The following is a 21,150-nucleotide window of genomic DNA, read 5'->3' as shown; positions in this document are numbered from 1 at the left end:
GATAACAGGTATTCATTAGCAACCACCTCAAATAGCTTTAATAGCACTCTACAGTAAAAGAATGAGTAGGAAAACTCCAGCAATACAGTCCGCTTTTTCCATAATTAGGGTCATTGTGCAACAGAAGAAACATACAGCATAATTTCAAATTCTGCTGTTCCCTGTTAAGGTAGCATTTGACTCGAGAAGAATAATGGGATCTGAAAGGCCAAAGATGCATGGACACAGTGCCTGACTGGGATTGGTGGGGAAGGCATGGTACCTGGAGCCTGTGCTGCAAGTACTGTGTCTCTAAGCTCTGCCGTCGGGATAACACTGGGGTATGTGCACCACTGGGGAAAGTGGCCGCAGCCTCCTGCTGCTGAGGTCTTTCTTCCTGCAGAGAGAAGGAGGAAAAGCTTCATCCCCAGGAAAAACCTTTTTCTGCCTAAGCCCTTACTTTATGGAGTTCCCCTGACAGACATTCCATAGCTGCTGTTTGAGTTGGGTCCCGGTGTCACCCATTGCTTTCACTGCATGCTGAACAGCCCACATTACAAAGCTCTGAGCTATCTGTGCTGCAAAATGCCAAGGGCTTATATCTGTGAGTAAAACTACATTATATATAACATTTTGTTACTTGCTTGCCCTCTGAAGTACTAAAAGTAAAGAGGTAGCAAACTGACTCAACTCTGAACATGCTTTTGTGTGGCTGTTGTTGCACAGCTTCAGAACTGAACACGAAAAGCTTTCTGTAGCACTTGGGAAGAACATGCACAGCACAGGACAGGGCTGGGAGAGAACACCGTGAGCACTGTGACATGCATATTAGCAAGCAAAAAGTTCTTGGGAAAACTTTACAACTTGTTGTCAGAACTGAAGTTTTCCAGCAGTCAGAAAGGAACAGCAGGCTTGACCTGGAGCATGGGTGCTTGCAGGGCATGTGTGCTGCTGGCCCGTTTCATTCACAGGGTCTGACAGAGATTTCACATTCCTATTTCCTGCGACCTGTTCTATTCCAAACACATAATTAGGGAACTGGCAGGAGCAATTTGGCCTTTCACAACACAAATCAAGCTGTTATTGCATAGCTTTTGCACTTCTTAAGAATTACATATATATTGGAGGCCAACTCCAACATGGGAATATGTTGAGATTTGTTAAATCTGAAACAATATTCAAATTAAAAGTAATAATGAAATACTGGATTTGGAAAGCTAGCAAGGTTGTCTCAGACATCATAAGAATATAGAGGCTAACCTGCAAGTACCCATTCTCCATTCTGCAGGAGCCAGAGAGGAGAGGAAGGAGCTGTGTCTATGAGAAGCTCTCCTCAGAGCACCACATCCCCCCAGTCTGTCTCACAGCAATACACATGGAGGGGATAGCTGTGCTGAGGGTGGTACCTGTGCAGGGCTGGTAGCAAGGTCCTGAAGCTGGGAGACAGCTGATGGCAGAAGGAGTTCTTCTGATCTCATTTGCTCATACAGCAGCTGGACTTTGTTCAGCTCCAGGATTCCTTTGGTTCGTGCCAGATTCTGGAGGTGCTGTCTGAATGCTACAATACCTGTAAGAGAGGTGACCAAAGCCCCTTGTCAGAAAATAAGTTACCTCATGTCTGGTTGGCACAGCAGCACGAGATCAGCTGTGGTGCAGCCACAGCCCTGAAAGAACACAGCAAGTTTAGGGCCTCACGGTTACCTTGTGTGAGGGAGGTGTCTGATGCTCTGCGCCCCTCCCGGAAGCTGACAGGGGAGCGGTTGTGGGTCTCGCGCTTCTGGGAAGCAAGAGCCTGCATGGCAGGGTTGGCAGGCCGCAGCCCCAGGAAGGGTGCTGCCAGTGGCACCACATCCTTCAGTGGAGGGGCATCGCCCAGCAGGCCCACATTCCTCTGCACTGACCCCATGTCGTACTCTGACTCTATGCTGCTGCCCAGAGAGGACTTCTCATCCAGAGAGTAGACCTTCCCTGTGTCAAAAATCAAAAGCCAAAACAGAAGGAAAGTACAGCAGTAATTAGGAAGTGCCATGGGCTTGAGCTATCCCTGCCCCTTCCTCCATTAGAGAAAGTGAAACAATAAAAGCAAGTAATCATAACATGGACAGCACTGGAATGTCTTGGGGTTTCTTGCTACTGGTTTTTACATGATTGCAGCAACAAGACACCATACATGTGATGTTGTTGAAAGCACCATCAGTGTTCTTGCAGGGGGTCCTGATGAGATCACAGCTTGAGCTGAAAGGCTCTGTCACCTTGCTGGTTGTGCAGTACCCAAGAATCTGGGCATTTCTGTGTGCCCTGTCCTCCTCCCCCAGTGTGTCTTTAGGGGATGAAGGGCTTGGGGACATGTTACGTGACAATAGCACAAGCAAACTTACAGGACCTCACCCACTGCTATTGGTACATGACTACAGCCAGCTGTTTGATTGCTGCTCTGATTTCACACTGCCTGCTCAGCAGGTTTGGGATCTGTGTGGAAGCAATCTCATGCTTGAGGGGGGTGGGTGGGTGTGTGTAAGGCCCATACCTGTGCCTGGCACCACCACTAGTTGGTCAGTGACCTCAGCCAGGGTGTGACGCCGCTTCCCACTGCGAGCTGCCTGCAGGGCTGCAAATGCCTGTGCAGGGTCATCCTCTGCCTCGCCTTCCGTCTCTATTCCTTCATCGATTGAGGTTTCCATCATGCTAGTTGGCAGTGACTGGCATCCCTTCCGAATCACCATGGGAGGCACAGGATCAAGCAGGCAGCCATTTACCTCAATACCACATGGAACAGACAGACAGCTTTTCATTACTTGTGCACAGCAACATGCCAAAGTGTAAGAGATCTCTGCCTATCATGGAGGCTGAAGGCAGCTTCCCTAGAACCCACTGAGTTAACTAAGATTTGCTTAGTTAACTCAGTGAGAGATTTGAAGAGATTTGAAAACAAATCTCCCAGGTGGTATCACCAATGCCATTCCCTTGCTACTGACTACCTAAATCTGAATCATAGAATCGCTAAGGTTGGAAAAGACCCACAGGATCATCCAGTCCAACCATCTGTTCACCCTTCACCAATGGTTCTCGCTAAACCATGTCCCTCAACACAACATCCAAACACTCTTTGAACACCACCAGGCTCAGTGACTCCACCACCTCTCTGGGCAGCCCATTCCAGTGCCTGACCACCCTTTCAGAGAAGTAGTATTTCCTAACGTCCAGCCTGAATCTTCCCTGGCGCAGCTTGAAGCCATTCCCTCTAGTCCTAAGACTATACTCACTTCCACAGCACTGAGTTCTCCAGGGCCTGCCATTCTTGTTTAAACCAAAGCAGCAAACTAACTTTGCCAGCTCTGCCACAAATACAAATATTTACAGGATTATCAATATTGTTGCTTCCTCCTGCTCAGTGCTCATTTATTCAAATTCCCAACATTCATTTATTGTTATCAAATAAGGACTATGAAAGAAATGGTCTTTTTGTATTTAATTAACTGGTGTTCTTGCAGAGCTACAGAAGCGTGTTCAGGAATGATACAGAAATGCAGTCCTTCTAGCAGAAGTCCATTGAACTTGCACTGCTGTTCCACAAACAGAGCTAGTCTGTGGAGCCCTCTTCTTGAATTCACACAGCTTGATAGACCTCTGAGCAACTTCATCTGGTTTGAAGTTAGCACTGTTTTCCAAACTGAAATACTGGACCTTTCCAATCTGAAAAACTCCTAGAATTACATTTCTGTATTTACCTGTGTGCTGAGGACCACAGCCTATGTCATACTATTGGCATTCCGCAATACCCTAGAAGCTCTGAGTACTGTCCTGCTGCACAAGTACTACTGCTTTGGCAGAACTGAGCAAGATATGAATGAAACAATACATTCATTTAACATAACTACACTGCTGTAGGTGATGTTACATAAGACTGCTAAATTGTATTCAACAAAGTTCTCTGTTATTTTGAAAATACACATATGTGGAAAAGAAAGTTCACTGCAGTTAACAGTAGCTGTTAACAGATGGTCCCAGTAGAAGACTACATAGCAGTTACTCCAGGAAAACATTTAAAACAGTACTGAGAAATGCTTTCACTAATTTGAGCTTCAGTAAAATGATGATTCTTGCATGGGAAAATCCTGAATTTATTTCAAGTAGTGGCTGACATCCTTAAGCCTAATTTCTTGCACACTTTCCATTTGTGACTTTCCCACTCAAAAGCCTTCTACTGATCTGGCAGCAGTAGCACTGGAAAGAATATTTAGTGAACTGCTGGAATAGAAGGGAGAGCATGTGGGCTGTCAGCTCTTCGCAGTTTACCATGGCATGTGGATCAGAGCTTCGAAGTTCTAGCAGACATGGGCTGTAATAGTTAGACACTGAAATATTCCTAAGCCAATTGTAATTTGATGCCTCACTGTAGTCACTGTTTATTGATTTTACTCTGGCCAGAGGCACCTGCAAAAGCAGTGGGGCATACAAAATAAAGTTTGAAATGTTAGTTTCCAAATCTCTTTGAACTACTTTTTGCTTTCCAGGCTGAAAGGACCCACAGATGGCATTAATTAAAGCAGTGATGAGAACCAGGACCACACTCTCAGTAACTAACCAGCAAATGAGTAATAAAACCCTCAAAATGGCAAGCCTGAGATCAGAACCCTGACTGATAGCAGGAAAAATGTTAAGCGCTAAAATTAAAGTTATAATGTGATATGATAGGAGAGAGAACAACAAAAATTTCACAGGAATAATACACTTCACAAATATAGTTCTTCTGAGCGATATCCTCATAAAAGCTGCTGTGTTGTACCCATGCTGCCAGCCTCACGCATTTCACTTATTCTTTGCTACCCTGCAGAATACTGTGACAGACCTCAAAGGTAGATGGCAAAATGCATTAGACTGTGGCTCCCTTCAGAGCTAAGCTGTAACTGTACATTTCTGGGGCTGTAGAGCTGACACATCCCATTAGTTGAGTCAGCTTAATCTGTTAACTGAGGAGGTGCAGGAAGCATACACACAGTCTTCCAGTCTGATTAAAGAAAGCAGAACCCACTAGATGGGACTGCAGTTTTTATGGTCTTCAGAGAAGACCATACAGGCTTTTTAAAATTTATTTATTTATTTTACAGTTTTATAGGCATTTCCAGTTTCAGGAATGGCCCAGCTGAGAGCACTACGAACTACTTGAGATGCTGCAGTTCTAGTAGGCTCTGACAGACTGGAGGTCCTGCAGGCTGTTTACCATTCAGCAGAAACTAAAAAAAGGCAACTCTTTGGGCTAGCTTATTTTGAAATTGGCATATAAAATACTACACTTAAAAGCTATATTAATGACTTTAGCTGACAATAGAAGCTTATGATTAAGGTTTCATTATACCCTCCTGTTCTCATTTGTCTGAATTTTTGGTGAGTAGCTGAGTGGGTCGCTTTACATTTTCAGCACAAAGAACATGCAGGGAGTGCAGGGTCCAGCTCCTAGTCTGAAGGATGAGCAGTGCACTGGTGGGAAGGGCTGTCAGCCTGGAGGAGCAGCCCCGAGCCTCACAAAGTTGTACAGGGTGCAAGGCAGTAATTTAAAAGGCAACCGTGTTTTATTAGTCTTACTGAGTTTGGGCACAACAGTAGGGTGAAGCTAGGGTGTACCTTTGGTGTGTTGACTCTTTCTTCTTCCATGAACGCCGTCTCTGTGTGGCAGTTGGATGGAGGGAATGAAAAAGCCTCTGCTCCTGAGGTGGGGGGAAGACCTGGGGACCGCATCAGCCTTGTGTTTTCTGAGCACAAGTTCACTGATGGCACCACAGCTTGTGCCTAAAAGAGATGATAGGACTCCAAAAACTGAACAGCTTCAGATAGAAAACAATGTATGAAGTCACAAATTAAAAATAAACAATGGGTGCTAGCCCACCTCCAAAGCAGAACTCTAGAATTCATTTCCTCATTCTTGATGTATCGCATTCTTAAATTTGGGGGGGGAAGTGTCATTACACTAACTACTTACTGAAGCTGAGCACTTACTAGCAATGAAGAAAGTGTTTGGGACTCTTTAGTGCCCTCGTACATAATTACATGCTATAATTCCTTTTTATACATATAACACTTTAAGTATTACCAAGAGGGTCAGGGCTGGTTTCAATGACTTTTCTAACGTGCAGTGACTCCTGTTGAACAAACCATAAGAAAGAATAGAGCAGAACGAGCACTGTTGAAAGGAGAGGTGTGCCTTGGGGAAGGCAAGCATGGCAGAATTAGGGAAATAAGATAAACAACTGGTGAAAACCATTGTTTTCCTGACATGCAGGATGCACAGAACTTGTCTATCCAAAATAAAACAAGCAGTCTTATACTAGAGCCTGTGGTGCCACCATGTGTAAAAACAAGTTATGTTGTTGCCCAAGATAAGTACACAATTGCTTGCACTCCTGAGAAAAAGCAGTAATAGTGGCTATAGAGTACAAAAAACTTGAACATAGTACAATAATGAACTACCTCCTGGGTGGTTCTCTCTTCCTCCTTGCTCATCTCTCTTCACCTACTTTTAATACATCTTATAATTAATAATCTGCCTTTGAATACCGTGTCTTTCTGTCATAGATCTACCATCTAAAAACATAGCTGGTTTTAATCTTTGTCAGCCAGATTATGCCTGGACTTAGATTTTCATAGTTGAGGTGGTTTGGCTTTAGTTTCAGCAGAATCTAAAAGCAAATAATGTCTTGCTGTTTTAAGCAAAACAGCAGTAGCCTGGCTGCAATTTCTCCTGGAAGCGGAGCCCAGGTACTTGTTCCATACAGCAGCAGTACAGTACCTAGGAGGCCATAAACTTGAGAGTGTATTTTCTCAAAATCACAATATTCTGAGTCATCTTAGGCCAAGTCTTTAGTGTTTCCAGTTATGCATTAATGGAAACGAAAAGCTCTACAGTTTCTATCTTAATAAAACAAAAGAACATGTTAAAAAAAATCTGAGTATTATTGGAATAGACATGATAAACTCTGCATGACCTTTCTTTCTGAAGAAAATCACTAGGGAAGAAGTAGACTGAATAGCTGCAGAGCCTGTGCTGCAACAGTCAGTATAATTAGAAGGGATGCTAAGTGGACAGCCATTTGCAATGGATGGGCGGGCACCAGATATAGGGAGCACACAGAACTGCTGCTGCTAAAATACACAGCATTCTTAAGACTTAAATCAATTCACTATCCTAAACCTCTGTGGTCTATGCTCAGAGCTTTTGCAGCCATGCTGAGAAATCTCTTTGCTGCATAGCAGGAGGAAGAAATGGCACATGCTTTAGCAGAAGTGACGTTATTTAGGAATATATCTGAGTCTTGAGCAACTAAGAGTCTCATGACAGTAATACTCATATTTGCTACATAATACCAGAATGAATTGGTTTCTTAACATGATAGATTGATACTGTTTTCCCTTGGGTACCTCTTTATCATACTTCAGGGGAGACAGAAAGCATATCTAGAGAAGAGCAGGTGAGAAAATTTTATTTTCAACAGGTCTTCTTTGTCTGCCTGTGTTTAAAAGCACTGTGTAGTGTTCATGCTTTAGCCCCCATGCCAGCAGAGGCCTCCATGAATTCAGTGGCTTATTTGTGGATCAGATTAAAGATACTCCAAGCATTGCACAGGTTGTATTTCTCCAACACTTTAACCATTGATTTCCAAGCAAAAGTTTTGAAATTCTTAATAATGGGAGTGTTCCACTTTGAAGCACAAGCTTTCCCTTTAATGACATTGTCAAATAAGTGCTGCCCAAAAGGACAAAAGGAATGTTAAGAGCGAAACAAAAAGAAGAGAGGGAATAAACGGGAACCTAAGGTTAAAGCACTTGAACACCTGTTTAAAGCTTAAACTATTATTTGCATTTCGGGCCTCCGAATGAATCAGTCAGCTTCCATATCTGCCTAGAAAGAGACCTCACCTTGACTACTGTCTGCTCAGCAATGGTGCTTGGGCGGCGCTGGCGAGCATCAAATCTCTGCTCTACAGGGAAGCTGCTTCGATGCGATTTGAGTCTTTCCACTAACAAGTAATAGATAGCAGCAAAGTGGTTATAACTCTTGTTCTGCAGAGACTGAAAAAGAAAAATGTAGGAGTTTATGTGCAGTCAAATACAGGTTATTTTTTATGTTCTGTGAGACCAAGAAGAAAGAATTGTCGTCTCAGGAAAAAAAGATACTTGAAGAGGGGTTTAACAGTATGCAAACGTTGTTCTGGAGTTGAGAAAGTTTCAAATTGGAGTGCCGAGCAAAGGAAAGCATCAGCTTTAGTACAGAGACCCTTGTAAGTCACAAGGGCTCGTGGTGTTCCAGTGAGCAGCAGTACCTGTAGCTAACATTCAGGAGTAGTCCCGAGCCTTCAGAAATTTAAAAATAGAAGAGTAACTGAGCTCAGTGACCTCCTGAATGTAACGGGCATCCCAAATCACTAGAAACAAACGGAGCCAAGCCTCTACCATGCAGAGAAGCCTCCTCTGGTAGGAAGCACTCAAGTGCAGCCTCCGCAACAGTTAAAAGCATCAACCACCGTAGAAGGAAATGACAGTATTAACTCCACAAGGAGTCTGTTAGCATTTATGTTTAGTAAGAAGCATAGATTGGGATTGCAGGGAAACATGTAACTGCTTAGTACTTCTATGACCTCCCCCTCCCTTCCAGGGACAACTGCTCAAGTCTGCTTTACCTCAATAGTCTTCTGTTGGTCTATTCCAAGGCTGTGCATTAGCCGGAGAACCTGTTCGTTATATTCTCCAATAGAAGGCTGGTTCTCCTGTCCTGGGGCATAAAGAATGGACCTCTGGGCAGGAACTTCTATCAGCATCCACTTGTGTTCCTTAATCTGAGCAATCGTTAACCGTTTCGATGGGTCTAGGACCAGCATTCTTCTAATCAGATGCTCACAATCTGTTGGGGAGAAAAACACATTACTAGTCTGCTTACTGTTTGCATATGTTCACCTGACACCTACCAACAGAGTGTGATAATAGGAAGCTGCCTCTCTTCTACCTGACTTCTGTGCTAAAAACATTTCCTGAGGGCTACAACAATCTTTGAAAACAAGATGAAAAGTCACACTAGGGGAAAAAAAAAACTAAACCAAAACAAAACAGCTTCTTTAAAGCACACTGCCATTACATCTACGCAGCTCCTACACAAGGGGCATGGTAACATTAAATAACTCTTTGAAGCTGCTTGTGCTGTCCTAAGTAGAGCACCAACATTAACTGATAAAGCTTCAAAAACCTCTGTGAAATGTGTGTGGGAGAATAAGCATCTTTCTCCAGCACTTTGAAATAGCTTGCCCAGGATCACGGAACAAGAGGTCAGCAAAAAAAATGCAGAACAACCAGGGGATTGTGGGACAACTAGGGGGATCAGGCCTAACCAGCATGGGTCCACAAAGGGCAGGTCTTGCTTGACCAACCTGATCTCCTTCTATGATCTAGTGACCCATCAGGTGGATGAAGGAAAGGCTGTTGATGTAGTCTACCTAGACTTCAGTAAAGCCTTTGATGCTGTCTCCCACAGTATTCGCCTGCAGAAGCTGGCAGTCCATGGCTTGGACAGATATACTCTTGGCTGGGTAAGGAACTGGCTGGAGGGCTGGGCCCAGAGAGTGGTGGTGAATGGAGTTAAATTCAGCTGGTGACTGGTCACAAGTGGTGTTCAGGGGTTGGTGCTGGGGCCTGTTCTGTTCAGTATCTTTATTGATGACCTGGATGAGGGCATTGAGTGCACCCTTAGTAAGTTTGCAGATGACACCAAGCTGGCTGGAAGCGTTGATGTGCCGGAGGGTAGCGAGGCCCTACAGAGGGAATCTGGATAGCTGGGCTGAAGTCAATGGGATGAGATTCAACAAGACCAAATGCCAGGTCCTGCACTTTGGCCACAATAACCCCAGGCAACACTACAGGCCTGGGGCAGAGGGACCAGAAGACTGCATGGAGGAAATGGACCTGGGGGTATTGATTGATGCTAGACTGAACATGAGCTAGCAGTGTGCCCAGGTAGCCAAGAAAGCCAATGGCACTGAAGCCCTGGAGCGTGTCCAGAGAAGGGCAACAAAGCTGGTGGAGGGGTCTGGAGCACAGGCCTTATGAGGAGCAGCTGAAGGAACTGGGATTGTTCAGTCTGGAGAAGAGGCGGCTCAAAGGAGACCTTATTGCTCTCTATAACTACCTGAAGGGAGGTTGTAGTGACCTGGGGGTCAGCCTCTTCTCTTGTGTGACTAGTGATAGGACTAGAGGGAATGGCTTCAAGCTGCGCCAGGGAAGATTCAGGCTGGACGTTAGGAAACACTACTTCTCTAAAAGGGTGGTCAGGCACTGGAATGGGCCGCCCAGAGAGGTGGTGGAGTCACTGAGCCTGGTGGTGTTCAAAGAGTGTTTGGATGCTGTGTTGAGGGACAGGGTTTAGCAAGAACCATTGGTGAAGGGTGAATGAATGGTTGGACTGGGTGATCCTGTGGGTCTTTCCCAACCTTAGCAATTCTATGATTCTATGAAAAGGAAGCTTTATTATTAAGCTGATTACTACTAAGTATTTTCACCCCAGTGCTCATAAAACAAATGCATCTGTGGCTGTGAATAGTAGCCAATGGCAAAGAGCAGTTTTACCCATTTTAATTCCAGGATCAAAGCACAGTCAGTACTTCAGGTGCCACAGTGATTCTGAATATACCAGGGTATTACTGCTTTCTGACCACTATGTGTTCAACACTGCTAAAAAACAGCGATCACAGTGATGTCAGTTGGGTTTTGGGAGATGAGGGTACAAGAGATGAACACAGTTCTCATGCAATAAGAAGTCAATATAACAATATAAGTTAATTAAGGTAAGCTTACCAACCTGCCCTGAATTTCCAACTGACCATGAGATGCTATGAGCCAGCCAATTTAGATATTTATGACAGATAGTTTAGAGAGATTTCTGGCTAATTACTCCTGTTGAACTCTTTTGGTTTCCATATTTTGCTAATAGGCACATCCTCCCCACTCCCTGCAACACCAAGTGATCAGCAAAGGGAGCTGCAGAGCTGGAAGTGAAACAGCCCATCTGCGCCTTAATCACAGTGACAGCTGCAACTTGCATCTAGTTCACATGCTTATGTCAGCAAAGTCACAAACAGCACAGCTCAGAGCAGGCTGCAGACTGTGCCCAAGAAGCTGAGGGCTTGCTGCAGTGCAATAATTGCACTGCTAAAAGCAACTAAATAGCTGAGCTAACCAGATCAGCTGTACAGTAGAAGCAATTTTCAGGTGTAGTATGCACTAGAACCACCAGAATGAAAAAGGGAGGACCAGAATATTTTGCACCACTGAACAACAGACTGAAAAATTTTTAAATTCCCTTAAAACAAACAAAATCCCATAAAACATTGAGTACTGAAAGGGTATTTGATTCAGGAAAGTTCTTTTGAAGTAATCAGGCTTAGAGATCCTTCAATAAATGGAAGCTGAGGGACACCAAACTGTGTGCAAAAATGGCCCAATTTGTTCTCATCTCAGAAGCACGCTGCAGAGCAAAACCCAACAGATGGGGCAGTTAGGTAAGGCAGAGATCTAACAGTCAGTTGTGTGTGGGAGTGCCACAAGTATGAGAACCTAGCATGTGAATTGGTTGCGCATTTTGTTTAGCTGACACTGTCAAATACCCAATCCACAACCTAGGAATGACAGCGATATTGCTGCCAGCATATTTTCTTTCCAGATTAAAATGTTTATGGCCTTGTAGAATGAAAGTTAATAGCTATACAAATGTGCCTCTCCCCCTACATCCCCATATTCCTGGTCTCAGTAGAATGAGAGATCTTTTACCTTGTATTTCAAATTTCTCCTTGTCCATGGGCAAGCCACACTGCAATCTGCAGGAAGAATGGGCTGGTTTGCCTGCCTAAGAGTAGGACCCTAATTGCAAAGACATACAACTCACCTAGGCTGACTTGTGTTTCTTAGCAAAAGGAGAAACAATTTTTCGTACTGTAACCTGGTGGGCAGATATACCACCCTCACTGTACTGCAACAGAGATTATCCTAGAATTTAATCAAAGTTTAACCTAGCAAGAATAGAAGACAAACCATTACCTTCTGACATAAAGTAAGGTATCCTGAACCTTCCTTCCAGAACTCGTTGCCTCAGTATGGGGAGTGTTGGCCCATCAAAGGGTAATGCTCCACAGACCAAAACATAAAGAACCACACCCATGCTCTGTAAGAACGAGAACATTCCTTTCATTTTTTCAGACTTCAAGCAAAGTAGTTGAGCTTGGTTAGCCAAATCCTGTCACAGAAAATCTGTGAATTATGTCCCAGAGAAACAGGAACTTCATACAAAGTGGAGTTAGAATTCTGAAGATTGTATATATCTGAAATATAAACAGTTGTGCTTCTCTTCGTGAGCAGGTTTATTCTGTTATAATACTTTAGGGTCACACATACTTAGAAATATTTACCAAAGCTTAGAGATTCACTTTTGACACTCAAAACTGACATCTGCTATAGGCTTATTTGCCAGTTATTGAAGATCCAGAAAGGCAATAGCCTGTTTTTTTAACTGTCTACATATATACGTGTGTGTGATAACATTTATAGACAAATGCATGTATGTATCTATGTACATAAAAGCACAGTGTTTCTTTGCTAAAAGAACTAGCATCATTTTAATTAGCAGCTGAAAGGTGACTTTCTGTGCACTGTTTGCTTACCAGGCTCTGGCAAAAATGTCAGTGCCTACATTATGGAGCATGTAATATCATCATCACAAACCTAATACTGGAGCAGAGGCTGCCAAATTGTAACATGTGTGTTGCTTCAGAAAGTCAATGTCTTGTAAGTAGCAGAATATTAAAATTAAAAGTAAGTAAATAAAAATTAGGAATGACAAAGCAGGCTGACAACAGATGAAGGGCATAGAAAACCTCTTTGGCTCATTTTTAGTCCCTTTTTGATTGCATGAGAATGTGGGTGGTTCCCTCTGTCCTTTTCCACCAAGCAGTACACACGCAGACAGATTCAGAAACACGCAGCTCAGAGAAGAAAGCAGCCATCACCTCTCCATCTCTTCTGTGTTTCACCTGCTCTGAGTCCCATTAACCTCAGGAACTTACAGCCTCACGGGTTCAATTCCCACTTAACACAGAAAATACCAAAGGCACAGAAACAGCAAAGTTCACTCATTCAGACAAGGGAGCTTTTGCAGGAGATGCAGGTTTTCCTCTGGTATGCTTACACAGATCTACAGTGTACACTTAACAGGCACATAGATAGGTAACTTAAATTTCATCTGATGTTAAGAGGCATTTTTATGTCAAGGAATAAACCCAAAGAGGAACAGCTTGTCCGCAGCTTAAGAAAACTCAAAGGCAATTAACTTGCTCCAGCTTCCCAAAAGTTGATTTGAATCCAGTTAAAAAATAAGTAAATAAAATAGCAATACCCAGATATCCAACTGGGGTCCTTCATATTGCTGTCCTTCAAAGACCTCTGGGGCTGCATATGGTGGGCTTCCACACCATGTCGTCAGGGGCTCACCACTCTTGTAGAAATTTCCAAATCCAAAATCTGTCGAGAAATGAAAGGGAAAAGTCACTCCAAATGCCAGCTGCATGATACACTGAATAACTGTAGGCAAGGGCTGGGCCTGAAAGCTCACCTTCATTCACAAAAGGCTGTATCATAAAACCTTTTATCATTACTCCCACTGTAAGCATTTATTAGGATGCTGAATACCCTTAAACTGCTATTTTCACAATGGCATAATCAGTATTAAAATACAAGGCTCATCTTACTCCTCAGGCTTTTATTAAAAGCCCCTGAAGTACCCTGTTCAGATAGACCTATTCACACTCCGAGTCAAAATCCCAGCTCCACTTCCCATAGAATTCAATGGAGCCACACTTCTTTTAGTCCACTGTTCCCCCCCATGACCCCCGAGTGCTGTTAGTACTAAAATAAAGGAGAAGTTCTCAAGGTGAGAGACCTGATAACAAGGAAAATATTCTTTGAATTTAAGACTTCAAGGCAAACTAGCTTCAGTTCACAAACAAGCCGGCTGTATCTCCAAAAGAACCATAAAACAGAACATTACCAAGTGATTGACATGCAAAAACCATCAAGCACAGTGATGCTGTTTGTATTCATCCCTGGGCAACTACTGCTTGAACAATGGTTCAGCTGTTCCCTTCCCCTTTTTCCCCACACTGGAGCACAGCATGCAATAGGAGATTACACACTGCTTTACGTTTCTTTTCATTAGTGATAACACTTTTACCCTTGGAGCTCCCACAGAGCAATACTGCATACTAGTGTGACTTGAAGAATGCTGTGAAAGTCAGCCACGTTGGTATGCAGCAGTCAGTCTTTTGATTTAGTCCTATCAGCTGCTGCCTACCTCAGAGGTTTGTTAGTGCGCGGTGCTGCCAATCAGCAGATAGCAGTACAGATACACACTGTTGTTAGCAGACGCTACACGGGCTCCACTGGTGCCTCTTTTGGTTTGTGGGTTCTATGTCATTGCATGTTGTGAGCTATAAAACCACGAGAGAACCCTCAGAGTCAGTCAATACAGAGACACTAAACAGAAAAATTTACCAGGCTTAACATTAGCATATAGTTGTTTTAGAGGAGCTTGAGGCCGGAGATGTTTGATTAATAGGCTCCTAATAGGTCACCAGAGCTCCAGTTTATTGAACAGCACTCCTGCAATATACATAACAAATAACACAGGCAGAAGATGCAGTGTCAGGAACACCAAAACTGAAGAGTCTTTGAGAACACTTTCTGCCTTCCAAGATTTTTCTTTAACATGTAATAAGACACAAGCTCCATCAAGTTTGGTTTCAACCAATCAACAGGTTCAGAAGTTATCTGGGACACACACACAGCAGCCTCATAGGCTTTCTGGCTGTTGTTATTTATTTCAACTATGAGTTCACTAATGATTTCATCAAGACTTGAAAAGAGATCCCAAGTCTTTTTGTATCCCAGGTTAATTCTTATTACCAAGAGCGCCCCTTTATAACCTTCCTCACCTCTGCTTCACTGCTCGCATTGCAGTGCTGAGTCTCCATTGTGTTAAGAAGGACCACTGTTCTAAGCAGGATATTCTTAGTTGTCTTTAATGAAATGCACTAATTAGAAATAGAGGAATTACGGAGAGCCAAGAGTATGCAACCTGCCAGCTCTCAGTATGGAAATATCAACAGTGGGTAATGCACTTAAGGTAACAGACTAAGGTAGGCAGCGGTAACTGTAGATCTCCCAGTTATGCACAAATAGCTCGTACCTTTCTGTCCTTACTTTGTGCCTCCTCCTTCCAAAGCTCAGTCTAATCTTGAAGGAACTGGTAGTTACAGCAGTGCACATGGCTCACCTCCCTTATAGCAATTCTAAGTATGGTTCTTACGTAGTAAACACAACTTGAAAAATGCTTTGCAAGATGACTAATCCACTTTTTATTTTGGAATTTCAAGGGATTGATTGTAGAATGTCTCTCTTGTTGGGTGTCTAAGGGTGCTAAGGAGCACACCAGCGTTACAGCAAGGATGCTGGAGCAGAGCAGGCTGACCCTAGTTCTAGTACCAAATCAGTGACTCGGAGCAGGGCCAGGCATAGCTGAAGTGCCTGTCCATTCTCTGCACAGTGAATGGGAATTGTCCCTCTTTGCTGAAACCTTTTCCCTTAGCACTTCCACAGCCTGAAATCAGACACTGCAGCTCTGCTGTAACGTTTCTGTCACCACTAATGTACATCATGTGCTCTGGGAACATCTCAGTCCCACAAATACCTCACAGCATAAAGGCAAGTGCTAGGTCCCATCTCTTTTCATTTTCATTTGCCTAATGCATTTTTTCCCTCAGCTGTGAACTACAGAGCCCAGTACTCTATACATACTTCATTATCACCTCCATTGACTGATGGGAAGTTGCCTTTTCTTTCAAATAAACCAGTCATCCTGTGAAATAGATGTTATAGAGGTTTCTGAATTTGCCTTACAAGATCAAGTCTAAAAATAAGCAGAATAGTCCTTTCAGGCCAATGCATGACAATACAGTACAGATGCTAGCTACTCTGTCAGCCACAGTAAGGTTGCATAGAAACAGAAAAATCTACCTTATCTGACCACACATCTGGAACTTCTGGGTCCAACCCAGAGTTGCCAAAACAGCTGTACTTCAGTTGTCCATACCCCTTAGAGAAACCAGGCCAGCAGCTCAGCCACAAGTAACTCCATACTGGACAGGCAAAAAACTTTTCTTGGTTACATTAACCCTGCATTATACATCAAGAAAATCCTCTAATTGGGATCTGCAGGCTCTCTGAAAACTCAGGCTGGCTTACACAGCCAGCTAGGCAAGTGGCTGCTTTGTATGCATATACACTGTAAAATGAACTCCACTACTTTTGTAGCAATGGCAAGAGCCAAATCTGGTGCCAGTAACTCTCCCAAGCCATTCTTATAATTCCTCTCGCAGAAAAAAAAGTTATCTGATCTTCATCCATCCGGGAAGTGATCCCAAAGTACGTCAGTGCAGCTACAAAGGACATATTCCCATGGACATCTGACAACAGCAGAACACTGTGTGCACAATGTGGAGGTCTTTACTGTAGGAATTCTCACATGCACATAAGATAAACCTAACCACAGGAGCCACTTTGGGAAACCCTCTTCCAATACGCAGCAGGAAAAGATGGTCTTCTGAAAGATACACTTTAGTTCAAAAGTAATTAGACTGGATGTTGATAAGACAAATATCTACACTTCATTTACTAATTTAACCCAGTATTAAATTAAATTTAACCTTAAATATGTATTCCAAACAATTAACAATACTTCTATTACAAGAGACCACATTGGTTACTGCAGAGACCTGTTAGAAGCAATACCTCCAGCTTGAGTCTAAGGTCATTATACTGGCTCTGACTCAGAGACTCACATGCTCATTGTCAAAGCAGTGAACTTTTTGGACTTTGCCATCATCAAAAAGCCCCAGTGCCTGCCCAAAGGAAAACTGCAAAACCAGAACGATCAGCTGAAGGTCAGACCAAATGTAAGATCCACAACAGTTCCACACTCTGCAAACACACAGAATGCCTGACAGTTGCATGAACAGTTATGCAATAGCATCCTGGCACGCCACCATACTCCAGAGGCACCAAGGTCAGCTCAGACTCCAGGTCTAAGTAGGAAATACCAAATGTAACATTAGTACCATCTTTCCTTTACTTTCTCTGTCTGTGCTGAAACAACTGCAGTGTAAGTTGCAGTAACACAGGGAGCAACAACAAAATTTTCTAAAAAATAATAAAAAAATAATTATTTTTATTAATAAATAGAAAATTTTATTTTCCAAAAAATAAAAAAGAATTCCACCAATTGCTGTACATCACCTCACTTTTTCTGATCACAGCCAGACTTTTGTTGTGAATCTCTTATTTTCTTTGAGGAGACATTTCTTTACACAGCATTGGCTTGGCAACTCCGACAATACTTCAGGAAACACAAAGCAATTTCTTTCCACAGAAACATTTTTCTGTCTGTGTAGGTGTAATTAAATCTGATCTCTCTTTGCTTATCTTGAGAGTGTCAGATAAATATCAATCCAACTCCAGCTGCAGCTCCTACCTCAGGTGCCACCCTCAGAAGCCTTCGTATCAGGTTCACAGGTACACATACATAGATTTGTAAGCACAGCTATAGAAACATAACCTGCCTGGATATATACAAGATTAATAATGCTAAATTAAAACTTTTACCTATGCAGACTGGAATTAAAGTTAGGGGTGAATGCGAACATGTGGCAGCCGCTTCAGAAAGACAAACAAATCTGAGCAGCAAAGGACAGAACAGAGTTTTTAAGTACAAGAAGTGTAAAAGAAGGTGCAGGTTTATGCTGTAATTAGGATTTTTGCTTTTTGCAGTTACCCTTGCATGCTTAACTTCATAGCACATAAGTTTTATTTATGATTATCAGAAGCAACTCAAGAGCAATGGTACATTAGAACAGAGTGGCATGGTCCTTGCAAGCCTGCTGCCTTCTGCTCCTAGAGCAGCAGAATTACAGAAATAAACGCTGTGAAGACAGTGTTTGACCAAGTGGAACAGCATCTGATGGTTTTGTGAGGACAAAGATAATTAAATTTTATTTCGCAGTTCCATGAATGAAAGGTCTCTGAACTGATACTAGAAGGGACAGAGCACACCCTTGCCTGTTCAAGCACTACTAAAGCAGTGCTGGCTGCTAGGGTTCAGGGGTGGGAATGAGTACAGGAGTAGGCTACAAGAAGTGGCATGCTTTGTATGCCCTGTCACTGCCAGATGGACCTCAGCCAATAGGGAATTCCTCATGAGTCTACGCACCTTGTCTATGAGTCTTACAGCCTGCCAAATAGCTCCGTCATTCTGTCTTTGAACTGCAGTTCTGTAACTTCAATTTCTTCCCCTTTTCAGGGGCAAGGAAGATTGGCATCCTCTAGCTTTATGTTTCCACTAAAACAGCATTGACAATAAGAAGTACAGTAAAATCCAAATACCTGTTATTTTGTGCTGGAGTTATTCATGTAAAATAAAAACCACAGTGATGCATATTTCAGCAATTTGCTCTTACCTTTGGAAATGAAATTATGTTCTATTGTTATATAGACTAATTACCTGTGCAGGGAGATCAGCATTGTTTATTAGGGTACATAAATTATTAGGGTGACCTCTTTTTGTTCCCATTATGCTTTCTACACTTCTAATTATATTAAACCACTTTTTATGAACTCAAGAATTTATAGGATCCATTAAAGTCACTTCAAAGAAAGAGTTCAAGATTAAGTCAACATACCAGCTGCTTGATCCATTGGGCTTCCTCAGATTTTAATTACTGTGCTGACAGTTGGGTTGTCCCATTTTTTGACATGTTAGAATAGCCAGGATTCAACTGAGCACAAAACAATCATCCATTGCTCTTCCTGTTCCCCTACCTTGCTCCTGCTTGGCAATTGCTGACCTATAACCATCATTCTGGATGAAAGATAATCATTTTTAACTCAAGAAAAGCATTAAAGTTTCTCATTCCAGAGAAATGTTCAAGAACATTACTGTCAAATAATGGAAAATGTGCCAGTCCTGCACAAGACATATGCGAACCACAGAATTCTGAAAGGACTGAAATTGTACTTGCTATCAGAGGACTGAGATTATATAATTGAGTGATCTTTATCTCTTTAACATTTTCCTGAATTTGCATGTTAAAAAAACACAACAATCATTTACAGCATTGTGTTCAGCTGAATAAACTGTGTTTGTGTAACCTGCAAACACTGGCTCCCAACATTCGGGGCATTTAGTTTCTCAGTCTCAATACCCTCTTCAGAATCATCTTTAATTTGGAAGGTACAATTTTTTTTGCACATACAAATGTAAACTGCTTTCCTGTTAAGGATGGAAACAAATATTTCAGACCAGTTTGCAATTTGAGAAATAGAAGCTCCCTGCCAGAGCCACTGCAACTTCTGCTGTCCATCTAGCAATACAAGGTGGTCTCTTATTTGTACCATGACAAATCATGTAGAAAAGGATACCAGCCTCAGAGCTACAGTTAATCCAGTCTTCTAAAATTACAAAAATAACACAGCTTGCCTGGCATTATAGAGCCACATGGGTCTTTTGTTGTAACATAGTAATGTGAGCAAAGGATATCATCAAGAGGGGTGCTGATAGGGGAAAGGTATGAGTGTGTTAGAAACAAACCTGACCCACTTCATGCACTGAATGCGCATCAGCCATTCTGACGTCAATGCATATTTTACTGTCCACCAGCAAGACAAGCCAGCACTACAGCCTACTTCAAAATAACAGTCTCTCCTACCTGATCTGGTTTGAACACAGCAGCTTTACCATAAGAATGGCACAAGCTTTATAAATGTGTATGCAGAACATGCAGCCTTCCAGTACTTTAAGGGAGTGTGCAAACAGGAGGGGGAATGACTGTTTACATGGGTTGATAGCAATAGGACAAGGGGGAATGGTTTTAAACTAAGACGGGAGGTTTATGTTGGATATAAGGAAGTTTTTCACCCAGAGGGCAGTGACGCACTGAACAGGTTGCCCAAGGAGGTTGTGGATGCCCCATCCCTGGAGGCATTCAAGGCCAGCCTGGATGTGGCTCTGGGCAGCCTGGTCTGGTGGTTGGTGACCCTGCACATAGCAGGGGGGTTGGAACTAGATAAGCACTGTGGTCCTTTTCAACCCAGGCCATTCTGTGATTCTGCGATCTTAATCTGGCAGTTCTGTAGGGATGGAAGGCTACAGGGAAAACCCCGCTATTCCATCCTCAATTCTATGCTGCACTTGCTGTTCATAGAGACGACTCTGATAGAGGACAAACAAGTTTCATCTGATGACAGCATAGCTTACCAACAATGAGATATCCAGCCACTGAGAGCACTTCAGAAACCAGCAAAATGTGAAAGGTCCTCAAACACCTGGCTGCGTACAGGCAACAACTTTAGGAAAATAAAAAAACCTAAGTGCTAGAAACAAATTTTAGAGGAGCTGTGTGGCTTCGTAGCCCTCAGCTGAAACTTTCTCATTGGACATTTAATCTGATTAACACCTGATTAACTGTTATGTTACTTATGCTCAAATTTAAGTTTGAAGTTTTTGCTCCCAGCTCCCAGATTATCTTCTAGAAAACAACAATATCAAAGCTCTCATTTCAAGGTCTTTATGCATCCTCTGCTTCTCATTTAGTTACTAAGATAGAAAAAAAAAGATACTTGGAATTCTGTCTATCCTCTTTCTTTTAGATAACTATAAGCCATGACATTTCATGTCAGCTTCCCTGTTTAAGCAGAAGCGGCAATCAGGTTAGAGCTTCTGAATCATAGCTGAAATACAGAGGTGACTTCATGCAAGTTCTTATATTTAACTGAAAAACGTTGTATTCTTAAGCAAAAGCTTTGGTAAAAGACTTAGGAGCATCAGAATAGATCAAGAGATCCTGCAGCAGTTGATAAGAGCCGACAGTGGCCATGAGCATCAGTGTGGATCTGTAGCTGCTTGGAGCACTCAGCAAGGTGCAGCCCCACACACGGAGCTGGCGTGCAAACACAGATGCAGCAAAGCTTTCTTTTGGAATAATTTATCAGTTCCTGTGCTGTTTTTAAATTGCTAGATTAATTCTAATTATAAAGTAA

At 42.7% G+C, this 21,150-nt stretch overlaps 1 protein-coding gene across 4 annotated transcripts in view; it reads right to left on the bottom strand.

Annotated features, from left to right (window-relative positions):
* The window catches only part of SIK2 (salt inducible kinase 2), a 41,467-nt gene that overhangs the window by 5,762 nt on the left and 14,555 nt on the right, over nucleotides 1–21,150 (bottom strand). Inside the window, exons 5-14 of one of the 4 annotated variants that reach the window (XM_015298073.4) lie at nucleotides 13,403–13,527; nucleotides 12,052–12,175; nucleotides 8,652–8,872; nucleotides 7,891–8,043; nucleotides 5,602–5,766; nucleotides 2,507–2,735; nucleotides 1,681–1,947; nucleotides 1,386–1,546; nucleotides 897–987; nucleotides 263–376 (exon numbers count right to left, since the gene is read on the bottom strand). In XM_015298073.4, coding sequence (XP_015153559.1) covers nucleotides 263–376; nucleotides 897–987; nucleotides 1,386–1,546; nucleotides 1,681–1,947; nucleotides 2,507–2,735; nucleotides 5,602–5,766; nucleotides 7,891–8,043; nucleotides 8,652–8,872; nucleotides 12,052–12,175; nucleotides 13,403–13,527 — 1,650 coding nt within the window. Of the gene's footprint in view, nucleotides 1–262; nucleotides 377–843; nucleotides 988–1,385; nucleotides 1,547–1,680; nucleotides 1,948–2,506; nucleotides 2,736–5,601; nucleotides 5,767–7,890; nucleotides 8,044–8,651; nucleotides 8,873–12,051; nucleotides 12,176–13,402; nucleotides 13,528–21,150 lie in introns of those variants that run through there. The other 3 variants (XM_040652264.2, XM_015298071.4, XM_015298072.4) reach the window with 3 other exon arrangements.

Source organism: Gallus gallus, chromosome 24 (genome assembly GCF_016699485.2).
Source record: "Gallus gallus isolate bGalGal1 chromosome 24, bGalGal1.mat.broiler.GRCg7b, whole genome shotgun sequence".
NCBI classification, from domain to species: Eukaryota; Metazoa; Chordata; class Aves; order Galliformes; family Phasianidae; genus Gallus; species Gallus gallus.
Note: the sequence above shows the minus strand (reverse complement) of the source record. Positions and strands in the feature narration are given on the sequence as shown.